The 19,197-nt window shown below is 40.8% G+C and overlaps 1 protein-coding gene across 1 annotated transcript; it reads right to left on the bottom strand.

The window, feature by feature from the left end:
- Window positions 1–1,349: 1,349 nt before the first annotated feature.
- CDNF (cerebral dopamine neurotrophic factor) lies at window positions 1,350–18,998 on the bottom strand. Its single transcript, XM_020881354.2, has 4 exons — window positions 18,782–18,998; window positions 8,226–8,353; window positions 6,576–6,717; window positions 1,350–1,733 (listed from the first exon to the last, which is right to left on the bottom strand). Exons 1-4 carry the CDS (start codon window positions 18,894–18,896, stop codon window positions 1,555–1,557), a joined length of 564 nt encoding a protein of 187 aa, XP_020737013.1. The 5' UTR covers window positions 18,897–18,998; the 3' UTR covers window positions 1,350–1,554.
- Window positions 18,999–19,197: the final 199 nt, after the last annotated feature.

The raw sequence follows: 19,197 nt of genomic DNA on the forward strand, positions 1-19,197 counted from the left end.
CCCTCTTTCACCTGCCACACAGAGCCAGCCACATCTACAATGGGTACCATATTCTTATGTGACCAGAAAATGGAACCAAAGATGATTTTACAATTTAAATCTGATGAAATAGCACTAAGACCCATAAAGCTCCATGCTGCCTGCAGTTGGTCTTAATAAGCTTCTATCCTCTCTCAAAAGCTTGTCTAGAGACTTTCCCTTTTCAGGTGGTCCAGCAGTTAAGAATCCATGTTCCAGTGCAGGGGACTAGGGGTCAATCCCTGGTCAGGGAACTAAGATCCCACATGCCTCTGGGCAACTAAGCCTGCATACTACAACTGGAGGGCCTGTAGCCCTCCAAGCTCCTCTGTCCATGGGGTTCTCCAAGCAAGAATACTGTCCATGGGATTCTCCAGGCAAAAGTACTAGAGTGGTTTGCCATCTCCTACTTCAGGGGATCTTCCCAACCCAAGGATCAGACCTGTGTCTTCTGTGTCTCCTGTATTGGCCGGTGGATTTTTAATCACTGAGTCACCTGGGAAGCCCCAGAAGGTAAAGTAATTTACCGTTAAATACAAAGTTTACTTTTTAAAAAACTTCTGATTTCACCAGGTCATCATTTGAGTTGAAGTTAGGAATTAGGTAAGCTAAACATCTTTTTTTTTTTCCTTTTGTCCTAATCCATTTTTTTTTTATTGGAGTATAGTTGCTTTGCAATGTTGTGTTAGTTTCAGGTATTACAGCAAAGCGAATTAGTTATACACATACATACATCCACTTTTTAAAAAATTCTTTTCCCATGAAGCCCATTATAGAGTAATTGAGTAGAGTTCCCTGTGCTACACAGCACGTTCTTCTTAATTACCTATTTTATACATAGGAGTGTGTATCAACCGTAATCTCAAAAAAAAAAAATCCTAATCTCCCAATTTATCCTTCCCCCACACCCACCCTCAGTAACCATAAGACTGTTTTCTACATCTGTGACTCTGTTTTGTAGATAAGTTCATTTGTGCCCCTTTTTTTATATTCCACATATAAGCAAATATAAGTGTCGTATAATATTGTTTATATGTGGAATACGAAAAAAAGGGGGGGCTTGAGAATTTCAGGACTGTATAGTCCATGGGGTAACCAAGAGTCGGACACAGCTGAGAAATTTTCACTTTCACTTTTCACTATATGATATTTGTCTTTCTCTAATCCAACATATTTAATTAAAAATAAGTATACAGATAGCTTCTGAGCACTCACTTCCTACTTAGAATCAATTTACTCCCCTGATTTTTCAGTGGTTCACTTTTCCCAGTTTAAGGAGATAGGCAATGATAATTCACATACAAGAAAATTATGAGAAAGGCACTTGTAAGTTTTGGTACACTGCAGATTTACGAAACCACTAATACTAACAGTTCTACTTATAAACCCAGGTAACCAATTCTGAAGTGTCATATCCAAACAAAAAGTCTGAGACCACACATACTGAAATTCCTGGTTCCTCTCAACCAGTGCATCCATATCCTAGAGAGGCATTTTGTCACTAATTACAGCCAGTGGTGTGCTGGCTTCCAGGAGTCAGAGTTCTGTTTGCGGGCGCGTCGATGCATACTTGGGCGCCAGTTCTTTGATGAGATGCACGTAGTCGGTTTTTTCTGCGCAGGCCCTGCACTCTTCTCCCCAGCCGTGCAGTATCTGCTTCAGCTCTGCGACTCTCATCTTGGACAGGTCCACTGATGCCAAGTCCAGTTTCTTTTCTTCATGACAAAAAGGAAAGGTATACATTAAAAAAAGAAAGAAAGAAAAGCAAATGGTGTTACTTATCTTGGTACTGTCTACCCTGTGATCCAAAGTGGGGAAGGGTTCCAAGTTCTATGGAAACCAAGACATACCTAAGAAAAATGTATCATATACAAAGCTATTAGGATAACTCATGATCTATCAGATTTCCTCTGCATGGAATCATACTTGCTGCAAAACGGGGACCTATGCAGCGTTCGTAAAATGAATAGCACCGCATCCTAATTGCTACTTTTAAGGAAAAAAGAAAGGAATCAAGAGGGTGGTGCCTTGGGATGGCCTTGTGTGTGTGGCCAACTGAAAGCCATGAGTTGTAATTTACTAGAAAGTTATGGTTCACTTTTTCTTTTTCTTTTAATTTTTTTTAATGTGAACCATTTTTAAAGTCATTATTGAATTTGTTAAAATACTGCTTGTTTCATGTTTTGTTTTTTTTGGCTGTGAGGCATGTGGGATCTTAGCTCTCCAACCAAGGATTGAACTTGTACCCCCTGCATTGAAAAGTGAAATCTTAACCAGTAGGCTGCAGGGAAATCCCATGGTTCAGTTTTTATAGAAAGATATGTCTGAGGTAAAATGGATGAGCATATATATTACAAAGCACTAATACAAATTAGTTTTTAATACAAATTTAAAGAATTTAAATACAATTTTAAAATATAAATTTAAAGAATATAAATACAATATAAAGAATTTAAGATAGCTTTTAAATACAAATTTAAAGAAACCCAAACACATGAATGAAATTAGGAGCATTCTCACCAATCCTTAGCTATTTCCGATCTCAGCTTAAACTCACCTGATCCCCACTCCCCTACTGAGATTACCAAACCACACAGAGTTTAGTTACAGTCCTTTGGGGTATACCAACTTCTCTAATGCTGGTGCTTCTGTACCAGCCAATCTGGTCCCTAATGTTCTTGCCAATAGGATCTGTCACCAGCATCTAACTCCTCTAGCAAGACTATTGTTTCCCTACTTACAGATTATCTTCAGAGGATATGAAGAACTCAGCTACTTCTCTATTGCCAAGCCCAAAAATAGAAAAAAAAATTAAGCTCATCTATAATCTACTCGTGACTATGATTTCTGTATCAGAAAGGGGCATTTTTTCTCTTTCAAAGGAAAGTGTCCTCCCCACCTCCCCAGCCACTAGGTGCATGCTTGCACATAGCTAGAGCACTTCAGTTGACTTATTCAACTATTAGTTCTGGGACTTCCCTGGCTGTCCAGTGGTTGAGACTACACACTTCCACTGCAAGGGGCGTAGATTTGATCTTGGGTCGGGGAACTAAGATCCCACATGCTGCATGGCGTGGCTAAAATATTTTTAAAATATTTTAAAAATTAGTGGCATCCTAGGACTTTTTCAGTTTGATATCTTTTGAAGCATTTCTTTTTGACCCCTACATAAAAGAACATGGCATTTAAAAGCCTTTTAATAACCTAACATAGCTGTCAAGTGATTTATCAAAATTTTCCAGTAAGTATATCCTAATTTAAAAGTTGAATTTTAGACTTAGGAATAAACTTAATCAAGGAGGTCAAAGATCTGTATACAGAAAATGACAAGACTTTGATGAAAGAAATTAAAGAAGATCTATGGAAATAGATCCCATATTTATGGTTTGGAAGAATTCAAAATGTCCATACTAGACTTCCCTGGTGGTACAGTGGATAAGAATCCACCTGCCAATGCAGGGGACACAGTTTCAACCCAGAAAGATTCCACATGCCACGGAGCAGCTGAGCCCGAGGGCCACAACTATTCAGCCTATGCTCTCGGGCACAAGTGCAGCTGCCAAGCCTGTGCACTGCAGTCACTGAAGTCCACATGCCTAGAGCCTGTGTTCTGCAACAGGAGGAGCTGGGTATCTGAGTATGGCGTGCTTAATTGTGTCTGACTCTTTGTGACCCCATAGACTAGCCCACCAGGCTCCTCTGTCCATGGGATTTGCTAGGCAAGAATACTGGAGTGGGTTGCCATTTCTTACTCCAGGAGATCTTCCCCACCCAGGGATCGAACCCACGTCTCCTGCGTCTCCTTCATTAGCAGTCGGATTCTTTACCACTGCGCCGCCTGGGAAGCCCTGCAACAAGAGAAGCCACCGCAGTAGGAAGCCTGCACACTACAACTAGAGAAAAGCCCGAATAAAGCAACAAGACCCACAGCACAGCCAAAAATAAATAACATGAAGTTTTTTTTAATTAATTGTCTATACTATCCAAAGCAATCTATAGAACCAATGTAATCCCTACTAAAATGCCAGTGGCACTTTTGCAGAGATAGAAAAAAAAAAAAAAGTCCTAAAATTTGTATGGAATCATAAAGGACCTCGAATAGTCAAAGCAGTCCTGAGAAAGAACAAAATGGTCAAGACAGTTAATAATGCTGTATTGTATATCTGAAAGTTGCTAAGAGAGTAGAGCTTAAATATTATCACAAAAAAGGAAGGGTAATTAGATGATATAATGGAGCTTGTTCGCTAACCATCACAGTTGGTACTTATGATTATGATGGAGATATTAGCTAACGTAATCATATTACAATATATAAGTTTATCAAATCAACATATTTTACACCTTAAACTTTTACACTTTTATATGTCAATTATATCTCAGTAAAGCTGGAAATAAATCAAAGTTGTATATAAAGCCCTTTTTATTTGGAGGGTCACTACACTCTGTGCTCCAGAGAATTCTTACATATGTGTGTGTGTATTTTGAATTTAAACTTTTTATTTCAATTGGAGTGTAGCCAATTAACAATATTGTGATAGTGTCAGGTACACAGGAAAGGGACTCAGCCATACATATACATGCATTCATTCTTCCCCAAATTTCCCTCCCATGCAGGCTGCCACATTACATTGAGCATAGTTCCCTGTGCTATACAGTGGGTCCCTGTTGGTTATCCATTTTAAATATAGCAGTGTGTAAATCTCAATACCAAACTCCCTAACTATCTTTTTCTGCCACCCTTCCCCCACCGGTAACCATAAATTCGAGAATCTTTACAATTTTTAACAATGATTCCTATTCTTTTAAAAAACAGAGAAAGCAGACACATCCTGTCAGGTTAGAAACCAACTAACACCTTCCTGATAGAAAACATATTCCAAATCTACACTTACCTTGTTTGTTAATTTCATGGCTGATATGATGGAATACCTTTAAGAGTAGAAGATTTTATAACCCAAATTTTAGTATTCCACAGCTCAAAGGCCCTTGTTCAATATCAACTTTTTCACCAAAAAGAAGCTGGGAAAAATTTAGAACTAGTGGCCTATTCAAGATAAATGGTTGAAGGAGAAAATTACTTTCTTTTAGGTGCTGGTAGTTTCTTCAGGTTATTCTAGAGAACTTATCATTTGATATCAATTTAAAAAGAAAATTCTCTATGGCACCCTAAAGCTACAGGGGAAAGGTTGATACCAAAAGTAAATCCAGTCCATGGCTCCCCAGGGGCCTCTAGTGGCCAGCATTGCTGAAACATTAGTTAAGTATTCATTTCTTCTCAATAATATCTGATGAATTTGTCTATTATTCAAGGAACCCAGTAAGATACCTTGCTCAGAGCAGAAATTATTCAAAAGAAATGTGCTAAATGAAAGAATCAGTACAGTTTTATCCCTTTGGGGACTGTTTTTTCTATGGACTCGGTGATTCCTCCTTCTACTTCATTACTTGGAAGCCAAGAAAAAGATGCTAGTCCATCATCACCACCCTGTAGGTTAGGGCTTGCCCTTGCCCATTTGAGAAACAGGTTGTCTTTGATATCTTCCAGATATTAAACCTTTTTAAAGCCAGATATGTAGCTATGGAGCACAGGCATATTACACAGCTATGTTGAAAAATAAGACTAAAGTATTAATGATTCAGAGTTGGGTGCTAATTACTTAGGTAGTTTAAAATACTACACCACGTATATAACGTGAAACAATGACATAAACAAAAGAAATGGACTTTTTCTGGTGGAACTTCAGGGGTTAAAGGATAGGCTAAAGGCGGAATTCCCCAGCCTTCAATAAGTCCTATCCATCTACCCCAAAGACTGGCCCAGATACAAATTATCTGTATAAGAATAGATATATGTATGTAAAATTTATAAGGCCAAGGATAACATTTTAAATAGGACATCTTCCTTTTCTGGCTGTTTATTTTTGGCACCCTTGATAAGTCTATTTCATCAGGCAAAATCTGATTTGATGTGATTAACCTATTTCCTAAAAATTAAACCTGGCAAAGTGATAGACCTAGGAAGAATATTAGAGCCCCATTTAAAACTTCAGGGTCCTTACATTACCTTTGAGTAGATGCACCTTTGGTCTTAATAGGTTACCAAGAGCTAATTCACCATGAATAGCTGCTCCCTTGATTTTTTTTTTTAATTGGCCATACCACATGGTATGTGGGATCTTAGTTTCCTGATCAGGGATGCAACCCATGCCCCCTGCATTGAAAGGGCAGAGTTTTAACCACTGTACTGCCAGGGAAGCCCCTCCTTTGATATTTTGAATTTTTCCTTGACATCTGTAGTTGAAAATATCTTGGTGATTTAAGAGTTTAAATTTTGCCATTTGGGTGGGCAGTTTCACCTAATGCTGATTGTGCCAGAATTCATTTTTCTTTCGTGAAAGAAGCTCAGACAACACTGGACACCATCCAGTAGCCCAGCATCCTATTAGCAAGTGTAGAATTCCTTTTCTTCTAACACTGATTGTTTAGAAACCTGGACCATGTTTAGGGGATTGGCAATACACTGGACATTTGGGGGAAAACATTAAACTCCATTATACCGTATTTCAGCTCACAGATCTGACTGTCCATCTTCTTTAGCTTCTCACATATTTTTGCAGCAGGCATGTGCACACTCATCGGGCGAGTGACCTCACTTAGGATCTTCGTAGCGGCATCTTTTGTTGCTCCTAGATAGTAGCACTGAAGGGGAACGAAGAGAATTTAGGGTCCCAGACACTGGAAAAAGCAAGCAGTATAATTTCAAGAAGTGAGAAAGAGGTTAACCTAGTTTTCATGGCCCAGATCTTAAATTGAACCCCTACTCACTAAGACACAAGAAAACAATGACTCCATTCCCATGATCAGCCTTATTAGAAGTGCCCTGAAATTGACATTAAACTTAAAGACTAATGATAAGAGATAATAGTTGCTAAATGTTTTGTCTATGTCAGATGCTGCTCTCAGGGCTTTAAAGATATTGATGTATTTAATTCTCATAACAAGCCTGTGACATTAGTACTAGAACTTTCCCTATTTCACACCCAAGTCAACTGGAGGTCACCCAACCAGCAAGTAGAAGAGACTGAATGAATTTAAAAATCTAGCCTTCTGGCTCTGGGGTCCATGCCCTGTTCCATCATGTTGTACTGCCTTTCAAGCTACCTGAAAAGCATTTTACACTTAAAAATATAAAACTTAATGGTGCAGACAATGTCGAGATTTTTATAGTGTGCCAGTGGTGAGCAGTTAACAAGGCGAATTTAACTGACAAATTCAATATGACAATCTTAGGCAAAGCAAATTGGCCCCAGATTGTCTTTAGTGCTATAAAGACAGTATATTGGAATAAGTCATTTGTGTTTACCCAGGAAACACCATTTCAAGATAATAAAAATACTTCATTAATTATGCATAAATAATGATGTAAAAATATTTTGATAGGTTTCACTAATTGTCTTGATTAGAAACGTAAAGTTTAACACATATATATGGAATTTAGAAAGATGGTAACGATAACCCTATATGCAAAACAGGGGAAGAGACACAGATGTACAGAACAGACTTGTGGACTCTGGGAGAAGGCGAGGGTGGGATGTTTCAAGAGAACATCATCGAAACATGTATATTATCTAGGGTGAAACAGATCACCAGCCCAGGTTGGGTGCATGAGACAAGTGCTCGGGCCTGGTGCACTGGGAAGACCCAGAGGGATCGGGTGGAGAGGGAGGTGGGAGGGGGGATCGGGATGGGGAACACATGTAAATCCATGGCTAATTCATTTCAATGTATGACAAAAACCACTGCAATGTTGTAAAGTAATTAGCCTCCAACTAATAAAAATAAATGGAAAAAAAAATAAATAAATGGAAAAAAAAAGAAAAAAAAAAGAAACGTAAAGTCTACCCACACTTAGGACAGTAAATAAATTCTCATTAGGAATTCAATTGTATAGTAAATAATTTCATTTAAGAAATCATGGAATTGGTTGCCTATGTTTTTTCCAAAAAGCCAAATGAAACCAGATATATTCTAGGTGAAAATACATTGACTCCATTTTCCTGAAAGATCAATTTTTGCTGGCCTTCTACAGAGAACATGCTTGGGGCAAGCATCCAAACAGGAGAACATTAAACTCAAGATAAGAAATGAAACAGTTAGCAGTTTTCTCCAAGCACAGGGGGGAAATGAAAGGTGAAAATTTACCATACCAGGCGGTTTTCTTTTCCTTTGACATCCAAGCAAAAGTTGATCAATTCTTTTTCTATGGTGTCCAGAGAAAAGTTGACTCCTCTGGCTATCAAAGAGTTGTAGAATCGACTCAAGAATTCTTGACATACTAAAAGGAACAAAGAAATTATGTATTTGTGTATTTATGTACAATATCACCACTACCACACCTATGTACATGTCCCTCCCACCAAATAAAAAAGTATGATTCAGTGCATTGTGACAACAAATTCATATTATAGGTAAGAATGGTTTGGGGTCTGTACCTATTAGCTTAGTATTGGGCCTTGAATAGCATAAGCTTATTGAATCAATCCAGTCTGTGAAACCAAGTTCCACTCTCAAATATGAAAATTTCCCACCTAATATGAGAATGTCACTAACCCTATAGGAACATATAGCCAGCCTCCTCTGGGACATGATGCTAGGGACAGCTTTGGTAAAGCACAGAGAAGAACCAAAGTATGTGTGTTGAATGAAGCTCCTTGGTAGTCTGCATCTGTGTCTTTGTTCCAGTTTGAACCCCTATCTAAACAATCATATTCAGTCCCAGGGTCCAAAGTTAGTGAAGAGATGACGATCAGAAGAGGCACAGGCCAAAGAACAACCCTAGTTACTGGCTGTTGGCACCATTGTGAGTACTTTATGTGGATGAACTCATTCCAGTCTCAGATCAGAGCTCTGATGTAGATACATTTCTACCCTTATTTTACAGATGAAGAGGCTGAGTCAGAGAGACGCCAGTGAACTTGCCCAGTAAATGGTCGAGGCAGTTTGATCCCAGGAGGTCTCACTCTGGTCCACAGCCTTATCCACTAGGTTACTCTGCAACAGGAGGAGCTGCTTTCCCATGTTGCTAGCTCAAAGGGGCAGGTGTGTGGTCCAAGCAAGCTGAAAAGGAGATGGAGACCAGAGCTCGTGCTGGGACAAAGCAGCCCTAATATTAGAAAGAGAATTTTAGGGGAATATCATAAGGAAGAGCAGCAAATTCTATGGTTGTTATCTAGTCACTTAGTCATGTCCAACTCTTTGCAACCCTATGAACTGTAGTCCACCAGGCTTCTCTTTCCATGGGATTTCCCAGGCAAGAATACTGGAGTGGTTGCCATTTCCTTCTCTAAGGGATCTTCCTGACCCAGCGATCAAACTCATGTCTCCTGCGTCTCTTGCATTGCAGGCAGATGATCTACTGCTGAGCCACCAGGGCTCATTAAAAATTCCAAAAGGCTTTGTCAAATCAGATTTGACGAACTGATCCAAAAATACATATGAAAAAACAAGATCAAATGAAAGCCAAGAAATTTCTGAAGAAGGAACTTGGGGAGTAGATCTTACTGATATCAAGATAATTCTAAAGCTATAGTATTTAAAATATGATGGGACTGGTGCAGAAAAAAAAGCCACTGGAACAAAAGTGAGACTAGAAACAAATCCAGAAATCTAGAGGAACTTGGTATAGGATGGAAGCAATGTTAAAAATCAGTGGGGGAAAAAATGCACAAGTCAATAAATGATACTTGGACCATATACCATGGGAAAAGATCAACTTAGATCCCTATTGGAAATGACACAAATGTGAATCTCAGGAGAATAAAGACATAAGAGAAAAGCCACAAAGCAAGTTTTAGAGGAAAGCATCTTCTTCGTGGCATCAGGATAAGGAAGAATTTCTTAAAGAAGATACCAAACCAGAGGCTGTACATTTAATCACATCAAAATTAACCACTTTTGTAAATGCAGAATAAATCATAAGCAAATGATAAGGCAAGCCACAAAGGAGGAGGGTATTTACAACTTATATAACTGACAAAGGATTAATACTCCAAACACGTTTTTGCTGTGGCCATACCCTTAGGTCCAGTCATTACCAGTTGCTATAACTCCTCTGTATCCTCAGTGGAAACATTCCATTGTCTGATCTTCACCTCCCATCTTCCCGGCTCACACCCTCTAACATCCCAGCACCAACAATTTTCTGACCCCGCCAGGTCACATTGATTCAGCTACCTTTCCACCATGCTTCCTCACCCAGCTCAGATTCTGTGGTTCAACATTATAATCACTCCTTTTCACACAAATTCAACTCCCTGTATCTCTTTCCTTTGTTGGACTCACCCAGCAAAATCTTAACGCTGGTCAAAACCTCTTTTCACCCTCTCGACACCCACACTCACTTAACACGGCTGGAGGAAACTGCACCAGCAGGCTCACTGGTCTTGCTGTTAATTCCTGACTGCTGATTTCAGTGAGCCGCCAGTGCAGCCAACAACCCCACTGCGTGGACCTCACCCACACTCTCTCCCACTCCCAAAAGGACGACTACACCGCAGCTCTCTAGCAAGCCTTGCCTGACACCTCCACCCCATCGTCATGGTTGATCTCGCTTTCCATTTCTTCAAGGGGCAAAAAAAAGCAACACAAGAGAACTCTCATTTGCCTCTGTCACCGCCTCTCCTGCACTTGTACCAGCAGAGTCTACTTTGATTCTATGAATGAAGTGTGACAACTCTTCCAGCTGCTAAGTGGATCTATCAGCTCCCTGCTCCTGCACCTCTGGCCTCTCTCTTTTCCTGTATTGTTCCCATGAACATGCTGTTAATTCTCACATCTTAAAAGCCACAAAATGTCCCTCAACACCCCTCCCCAACACAAAACACCATCCCATTTCTCCACTCCTCTTTAAGAAAATCACTCTAAAATAAATTTTATACTTGTTTCCAAGTCTCTTCTATTTCTAGTTTTAAATATTTATTATATGTTTTTCTGTAGAAGAGAAAGATTTCTTTTGCCCAAACCCATCTCCTGTAAAAAGCGTTTGGTTGGATATTTTAATGTAGCCTTACAATCTTTGTAAGGACAGGGAAGCCTGCCATGCTGCAGTTCATGGGGTCGCAAAGAGTCAGACAGGACTTAGCAACTGAACAACTGCAACAATCTTTGTCTTCTAACTTGAGTATTTACAACTTAGTACTTAAAAAATATAACAATGCCACCTGCAGGAAAAGAGCTACAACTATTTTTTTAAGATAATGATAAAGTTTAAAGTCAGGTTAGTGAAATTATTAAACTAATTAGTAACTAATTAGTTAAAATTATTAAACTAACTAATTAGTAAACTAGGAACATTGTTTTCAGTAGTTCCATCCACACCTTCTAGAACTGAAGTTGGTCCTACATTATCTGTCCCACTTTATTTTGGATGGAAAAAAAGACACCAGATTAGTCTTGCTGGTGCCAGGACCAGGGGGAATTGCTACCTAGGAATAAGATACATGTTATAATGCATTGAGACTTTAAGAATAACCAGAAGTTCTTGAATAAATGTAGGCTAAACTTCATCATTCCAATTTTATTTTTACTACTGCCATGAATAAATTAGTTCCCAACTCCATACTCAGAGGCAGTTTAGTAGTGATTCAGTGCTTGGGCTCTGAAGTCAAACTTTCTGGGCCCAAATCCTGGCTATACTATTTAATATTAATTAGCTGTGACTTCAGGCCTTTCAACGTTGAATCATCTGACAATCTAACTGCCATTCCTTTGAAGTTTTACCAGTCTTCTTTTTCTGTGCTTAAGATTTTCCTTTTGTGTTTTTCACTTTCCTTCTGATGAGGTTAGATATGGAATTATTTTCATTTATACTGTTTGGAATATGCTGAACTTCAAAATCTGTGGATGGGTGATTTTCATCAGCTTGGAAAAATGAGTTATCATCTCTTTTGCTCCACCCATACCTCTCTCTTCTCCTTCTGGAAGTCCTCTTAACATATGTGGGAATTTTTCTCTTGATCCACATTGTACCTTTATCTCTGTTTTGTATTTTTATTCTCGGAATCACTCAGTGATTCCTTCTTGACAGTTTCTTCAGTCTTCAACTCTCTAATTCTTTTTCTCAGCTCTGTCTAATCCACTATTAGTCCCACTTATTTCTTATTTATTGATTTATTTTTATTTGTTTGGCTGTGCCGGGTCTTCGTTGCTGCGTGTGGGTGTTCTCTAGTTTCAGTGCCTGGGCTTCTCATTTCAGTGGTTTCTCTTATTGCAGAGCATGGGCTCTAGGTACACAGGCCTCAGAAGCCGCGCTCGTGGGCTTAGCAGTTGTGGCACATGGGCTCAACTGCTCTGAGGCACGTGGATCTTTCCAAACCAGGGATCAAACCCATGTCCCCGGCTTTGGCAAGTGGACTCTCCAACACTGAACCACCAGGGGAGTCCTAATCCTCCTAATTTCTGTTTGTGCATGCTTATTTGGTTCTTTTAAACATATGTTGGAAATATTTTTAATAGTCTCCAGCCCTTTATTTATATTTTCAATCCCTTTGTTTCTTTACATATAATAAACAGTTTATATTCTGTGCCTGATAATGCTCATCCCCGAAGCCTTTCCAGGTATGCTGCCTCTGTCTCGTCTCAACCGGCTGCCACTTAGGATGCTCTTCTTCCCATGTGCTTGTGATTTTTCTAATCGTGAGCTTTCTTTCTGAGAACTTTGTTGGGATTATTAGAATTTTGTGGGACTGGGTTGAAGGCAGATTCCTATCAGTGAGATTAATATTTGCTCATACCTACTTGAAATCCCTTTAGACTAAATTGTCAGTTTGAGATGTTTTGGATCACCCAGGTTGACTGTGTACATTTGGACTTCAATGCATATGTGTGGTAGCTTGTGAGTATGAGTGATTAGGAGGTATTTTTTGTTTTCCCTTTTATTCAGTAAAAAAGCTCAAGCACTACAATTCCCTTTAGTCTCTAGAGATGGTGGTAGAGTTGTGGTTATTTCCAGGTCACTTTTTATAATGAAGGTCTAGCTCTCTAGGGTTTCAAACTAATCGGAGGAGGATCCAGTTATTATGTGCCTAACTTGAGAAGGTTCTGGGCTATATCTTTATCCTTCCTTTTTATTGTATTCATTCTTTTTATTTTATAGCCATGAAAAATCTAAGTTCCAATCGCCTGGGTGGCAAATACTCTCAAGAAAACTCCCAGCCTCAGGGGTGCCTTTACCTCTTTTAGTTCCCATTTTCACATTGGTTTTGGCTTCTGAGTATGCCTTCCTGGGCTTCCCTGGTGGCTTAGTGGTAAAGAACTCACCTGTCAATGCAGGAGACATAGGTTCCATCCCTGGGTCGGGAAGATCTCCTGGAGAAGGACATGGTAATCCACTCCAGTATTCTTGCCTGGGAAATACCATGGTCAGAGGAGCCTAGCAGGCTACAGTCCATGGGGTTGCAAAACCGTCAGACACGACTTAGCAACTAAACAACAAACAACAAGGCCTTCTTAACTTACACTTCATATTTTTCATTTTATCCAGTGTTTTTAGTTGTTTTCAGCTGACGGGCCAGAAATGTCCATTTTTAGAACATGATTGTTACGCTATTTAATAAGAACAGAACACTAAATATAATAACCATGTCGTGGTTTTAACAAACATTTATTGAGCAATTAGTAAGTGCCTAACAGTATTCTATAGGCTGTTGGAAAAACAAAGTTCCTACTCTCAAGGATCACATTCTAGTGAATAAATAAAAGTCTCTTGTGGCTATGAAGGAACGTCAACTTGGTAAGGAGGATAGAGGGTGACAGGGTAATAGTATTATTCTAAATGGGGTGGTCAGGGAAGGTCTCTCAGATAAAGTTGTGTTTGAGCAGAAAACCTAAGGAAATGGGAAAACAGATTAAGTGTACTGCTGGGGAGAAACTCTCCAGGCAGAGGGAAGAATAGGGCAGGCATGTCCTTGGCAGTACCAGGAACAGTCAGGGAACCAATATTGGGGAAGTAGAGTTATGAAGAGGGAGGGTAGTAGAAAATGAGGTCAAATAAACAGCAGCATGCCAGGTCACCTAGGGCCTTGGGGCCATGGTAGGGAATCTGGGTCCTGCTCTGAGAAGGGATGCCATTAAAGGTTTTGACAAGAGTGCAGTGGTCTGACATGACTTTTAAATTATGCCTCTGGAGGTTCTTCAGAGAATAGCTGGCAGAGGGACAAGAAGGAAAGGAGCTAGAACAGTTTGGAGGTTCTTAAAATAGCTGCCTATCTTGGACCAAGGTGGGAGCCTTGGAGGTGATGAGATGCTGGATGTATTTTGAAGGCAAAGCCAAAAGAATTTACTAATGGATTAGATGTGGCATGCGAGAGTCACAGAGGTGTGGGCAGAGACAAAAGTCAAGATTGATTTCAAGGATTTTGGCCTGAGATACTGTAAGAGTGGAGTTTGCCATTTGCTAAACTGGGAAGCTCAGCAGGAATTCAGTCTTTTTTTTTAATGTATTTTTATTTATTTGACTGCATCAGGTCTTAGTTGCAGCATGTGGGATCTAGTTCCCTGACCCGGGATCAAACCTAGGCCTCCTGCACTGGGAACGCAGAGTCTTAGCCACTGGACCCACCAGGGAAGTCCCAGGAATTAAGTCTAGGCATACTTCAGTGAGGTCTGAGATACTTCTAGACAACTGTGACAACTAATTTTATATGCATCCACTTGGAGAGTGTTTTTGAATGAGATTAACATTTGGATCCATGAACTCTAAGTAAACGGATTGCCCTCCATGATATGGATAAGCCTCTTCCAATGAGCTGAAGGCCTGAATAGAACAAAAATGATTGCCCTTCCCAAACATGAGGGATTTCTCCAGCAGACTGCTTAATGCACCATCAATTCTCCTGGGCCCCCAGCCTGTTGGCCCACAATACAGACTTTAGATATTTCAGTCTCCATAATCAGGAGAGCCGTTCCTTATAATAAATCTATCCGTACATATATATGTATGTATCTTCTTTGTCTGTTTCTCTAGAGAACACTAATACACTATTTGACACTGCAAACAGTAAGGAGCAGCTAGGTATGTACATCTGGAGTTATATGATTATATTCTTCGCAGCCAAAGATGAAGAAGTTCTATACAGTCAGCAAAAACAAGACTGGGAGCTGACTGTGGCTCAGATCATGAACCCCTTATTGCCAAATTCAGACTTAAATTGAATAAAGTAGGGAAAACCACTAGACCATTCAGGTATGACCTAAATCAAATCCCTTACTACTGTACAGTGGAAGTGACAAATAGAGTCAAGGGATTAGATCTGATAGAGTGCCTGAAGAACTATGGATGGAGGTTCATGACATTGTACAGGAGGGAGTGATGAAGACCATCCCAAAGAAAAAGAAATGCAAAAAGGCAAAATGGTTTTCTGAAAAGGCAAAAAGGCCTTACAAATAGCTATGAAAAGAAGAGAAGCGAAAGGCAAAGGAGAAAAGGAAAGACATACCGTTTGAATGCAGAGTTCCAAAGAATAGCAAGGAGAGATAAGAAAGCCTTCCTCAGTGATCAATGCAAAGAAACAGAAGAGAACAATAGAATGGGAAAGACTAGATATCTCTTGAAGAAAATTAGAGATACCAAGGGAACATTTCATGCAAAGATGGGCACAATAAAGGACAGAAAAGGATCATTGAAAAAGCAAGAGAGTTCCAGAAAAACATCTACTTCAGCTTTATTGACTATGCCTAAAGCCTTTGACTGTGTGGATCACAACAAACTGTGGAAAATTCTTAAAGAGATGGGAATACCAGACCACTTGACCTGCCTCCTGAGAAATCTGTAGGCAGGTCAAGAAGCAACAGTTAGAACTGGACATGGAACAACAGACTGGTTCCAAATTGGGAAAGGAATATGTTAAGGCTGTATGTTGTCACCCTGTTTATTTAAATTATATGCTGAGTACTTCACGAGAAACGCTTGACTGGATGAAGCACAAGCTGGAAGCAAGATTGCTGGGAGAAATATCAATAACTTCAGATATGCAGATGACACCACCCTTACGGCAGAGAGTGAAGAACTAAAGAGCCTCTTGATGAAAGGGAAAGAGGAGAGTGAAAAAGTTGACTTAAAGTCCCACATTCAGAAAACTAAGATCATGGCATCTGGTCCCATTATTTCATGGCAAATAGATGGGCAAACAGTGGAAACAGTGCCAGACTTTATTTTTTTGGGCTCCAAAATCACTGCAGATGGTGACTGCAGCTATGAAATTAAAAGATGCTTGCTCCTTGGAAGAAAAGTTATGACCAACCTAGATAGCATATTAAAAAGTAGAGACATTACTTTGCCAACAAAGGTCTGTCTAGTCAAAGCTATGGTTTTTCCAGTAGTCAATGGATGTGAGATTTGGACTATTAAGAAAGCTGAGCACCGAAGAATTGATGCTTTTGAACTGTGGTGTTGGAGAAGACTCTTGAGAGTCCCTTGGATAGCAAGCAGATCCAACCGGTCAATCCTAAAGATCAGTTCTGAATATTCATTGGAAGGACTGATGCTGAAGCTGAAACTGAAACTCCAATATTTTGGCTACCTGATGCAAAGAAGTGAGTCATTGGAAAAGACCCTGATGCTGGGAAAGATTGAAGGCGGCAGGAGAAGGGGACAACAGAGGATGAGATGGTTGGATGGCTCAATGGACGTGAATTTGAGTAAACTCCGGGAGTTGGTGATGGACAGGGAGGTCCGGCGTGCTGCAGTCCATGGGGTTGCAAAGAGTTGGACATGACTGAGTGCCTGAACTGAACAGTAAAATGGTGCTAAAGGATGAGACCACAGGATAGGGAGAGGTCCCAGGTCTCAGTGTGATGTAACTCCATTGTGTAGGAGTTGAAAAGTTGTAAAGAACTGGAAAAGACTGAAATAAGAAGCCAATACGGTAGGATGAGAAAAAAGAATGAGTGTGTCCCAGGAGACAGTGAAGAAAGTGTTAAAAGGGAGGGACTGACCAGTTGTGCTGAGTGTTACTGATAGAATGTGGAAAACATGCATTTTGCTCAGTTTAATTAGCAAATAGACCGAGTACGCAAAGGAGATACCTGCTGTAGTGATCAATGCAGAAACCATCTTTAAAGCTTTCTGGTGACCTCTGATTCTCCTTTTCCTGCAAAAGAAACCCTGTGTTCTGATGCCTCAAAGCTCCTTCTCTATTCTCAAATACACCTTCAGATGATATCCACACTTCAACTGTTGCTGTCAATGTATTGCCTAGATGATGCAAGTTGGGAATTCTAACTTGCACTTTGAATGATATACTTTTGACTCACTAAAAGCTATATAACCTGTTATTGAAGCAAAATATAACGCATGTTCAACAGAATTGAACTATGCACCATGGTAACTGCTGGAGATGGTGTGGGAAGAGAAACAGTCTTGACTGTCAAGGAAGGCACACATGGAGGAAGCCAGAATGATTTCTCAACACTGTGAGACATGTACTAGATACAAAAGGGAGGCACCTCCCTGGAGGAAGTTGGAAGATCAGTAAAATACACTACATATGGGAATTACATGATCACCATCTAGGGGAAGGATGCAATTGTGGCAGAGTCAATCAGAAGGTAGAATCAGTAGCCCCAGTGTTTGATGGGTTTAGGGGATCAGGGAGAGAAGTCTAGTCTAGTGGACTAAACACTGGTGTCATAGCATAACAGGCTTGGGGGACTGAGAAGGAGAGCAGAAAATAACTTTGGTTTGTGACTCTGTTGAGTTTGAACTAGAAGATATCTAAGTAGAGGTGTTCAGTTGTCAGTTGGATGCAAGGTCTGGGACTCCAGAAAGGAGATGGGGTAGGTATAAACATCTGGGATCAATCAGACTATGGCAAGGTCAATTCCAAGTGCACAGAAGAATGTGTAGACTGAGAAGACAGGAGGGCAGAGGGTGGAATTCTGGAAAATTCTAACATTGAAGCCATGGCTAGAGAATTAGAAACTTACAAAGATGCTGTCAAATAAATGCGCACAGAGACAGGAAGCAAAAGCAGGGGAAAGCAGTATCATAGCCATGAAGAGAAGAAATTTTAAGTGAAAGTCGCTCAGTCGTGTCCGACTCTTTGCGACACCATAGACTATACAGTCCATGGAATTCTGGCCAGAATACGGGAGTGGGTTGCCATTTCCTTCTCCAAAGCATGAAAGTGAAAAGTGAAAGTGAAGTCGCTCAGTCGTGTCTGACTCTTGGCGACCCCATGGACTGCAGCCTACCAGGCCTCTCCGTCCATGGAATTTTTCAGGCAAGAGTACTGGAGTGGGGTGCCATTGCCTTTTCCGTGTGAAGTCCTAACAAATGTTAATTCTCTCCTCTGATTTAAGCCATTTCACCTCAATTACAGTTTGTCACGTTTTGTCTTTTTGGGAGTTACAAACTAATTTGAACTTGAAAGACTTCTGTGTAAACACAAGTGTTGCCGGTCAGGGCAGCACGTGCCTCTACAGCTAGACGTGTGTGCACAAAATCGAGTCCAAATCCAAACGCACCAGCTTTGACTGCGGCCGTTTAATAGAGCAAGACCAAGAACGCAGTCTGAAGGTGTCACTGGGCCCAGCTCGAACTTTTGCCTAGGCTTGGACGAAGGCGATCAGAAACCAGGGCCAGGGCCGGGGCCCGCATTCCTGAGTGAATTGTTATTTATAGCCAAGGCTAGGAGACGCCAAAGCTAACAACAGCTGCGCTGTGACCTGGTGCCACCGCCATGCAAGCAGGTCCCACACCGCTCACCTTCACAGTCGGCGCCCGGGATCCCCCAGGCCTCCTGGCCCTGCACCCGCCCCGGGTTAGAGACCCAAAGTCCGGCGCAAAAGGCCACCATTGCGGCTGCGCCGCCGCACCACATGCTGAGCCAGCAGTTTCAAACTCCTCGCCACCTGCGAAAAGAACAGCCGCGCTGGTATCGCCCGAAGGACGAAGCGGCGAGGAGCCTGGGATGCAATGAATCTACCCGAAGTTGCTAGGACAAATGACGCAACTCAACCGTGAGTTTCCATTGGCTCTCAAGGAAAGGGTATGGAAGGGTGGGACGAAGGAGCCTTTTCGTCCCCGCCCCACCCCCACCCTCCCCGACCTGCGCGTGCGCATTATAGCTCACGCCGTGCTGCCCCAGCGGGGCGGGGAGACACTCACTATAGCTAATCGCT

Source organism: Odocoileus virginianus, chromosome 9, assembly GCF_023699985.2.
Source record: "Odocoileus virginianus isolate 20LAN1187 ecotype Illinois chromosome 9, Ovbor_1.2, whole genome shotgun sequence".
NCBI lineage: Eukaryota > Metazoa > Chordata > Mammalia > Artiodactyla > Cervidae > Odocoileus > Odocoileus virginianus.

Coding starts and splice junctions, on each gene's coding strand:
- CDNF (XM_020881354.2), bottom strand. CDS start 18,896: ATGTGGTGCGGCGGCGCAGCCGCAATGGTGGCCTTTTGCGCCGGACTT. Junction 8,354..18,781: donor CCCGGGCGCCGACTGTGAAG/GTGAGCGGTGTG, acceptor TGTTCCTTTTAG/TATGTCAAGAATTCTTGAGT. Junction 1,734..6,575: donor GATCTGTGAGCTGAAATACG/GTATAATGGAGT, acceptor TTTGTCATGAAG/AAAAGAAACTGGACTTGGCA.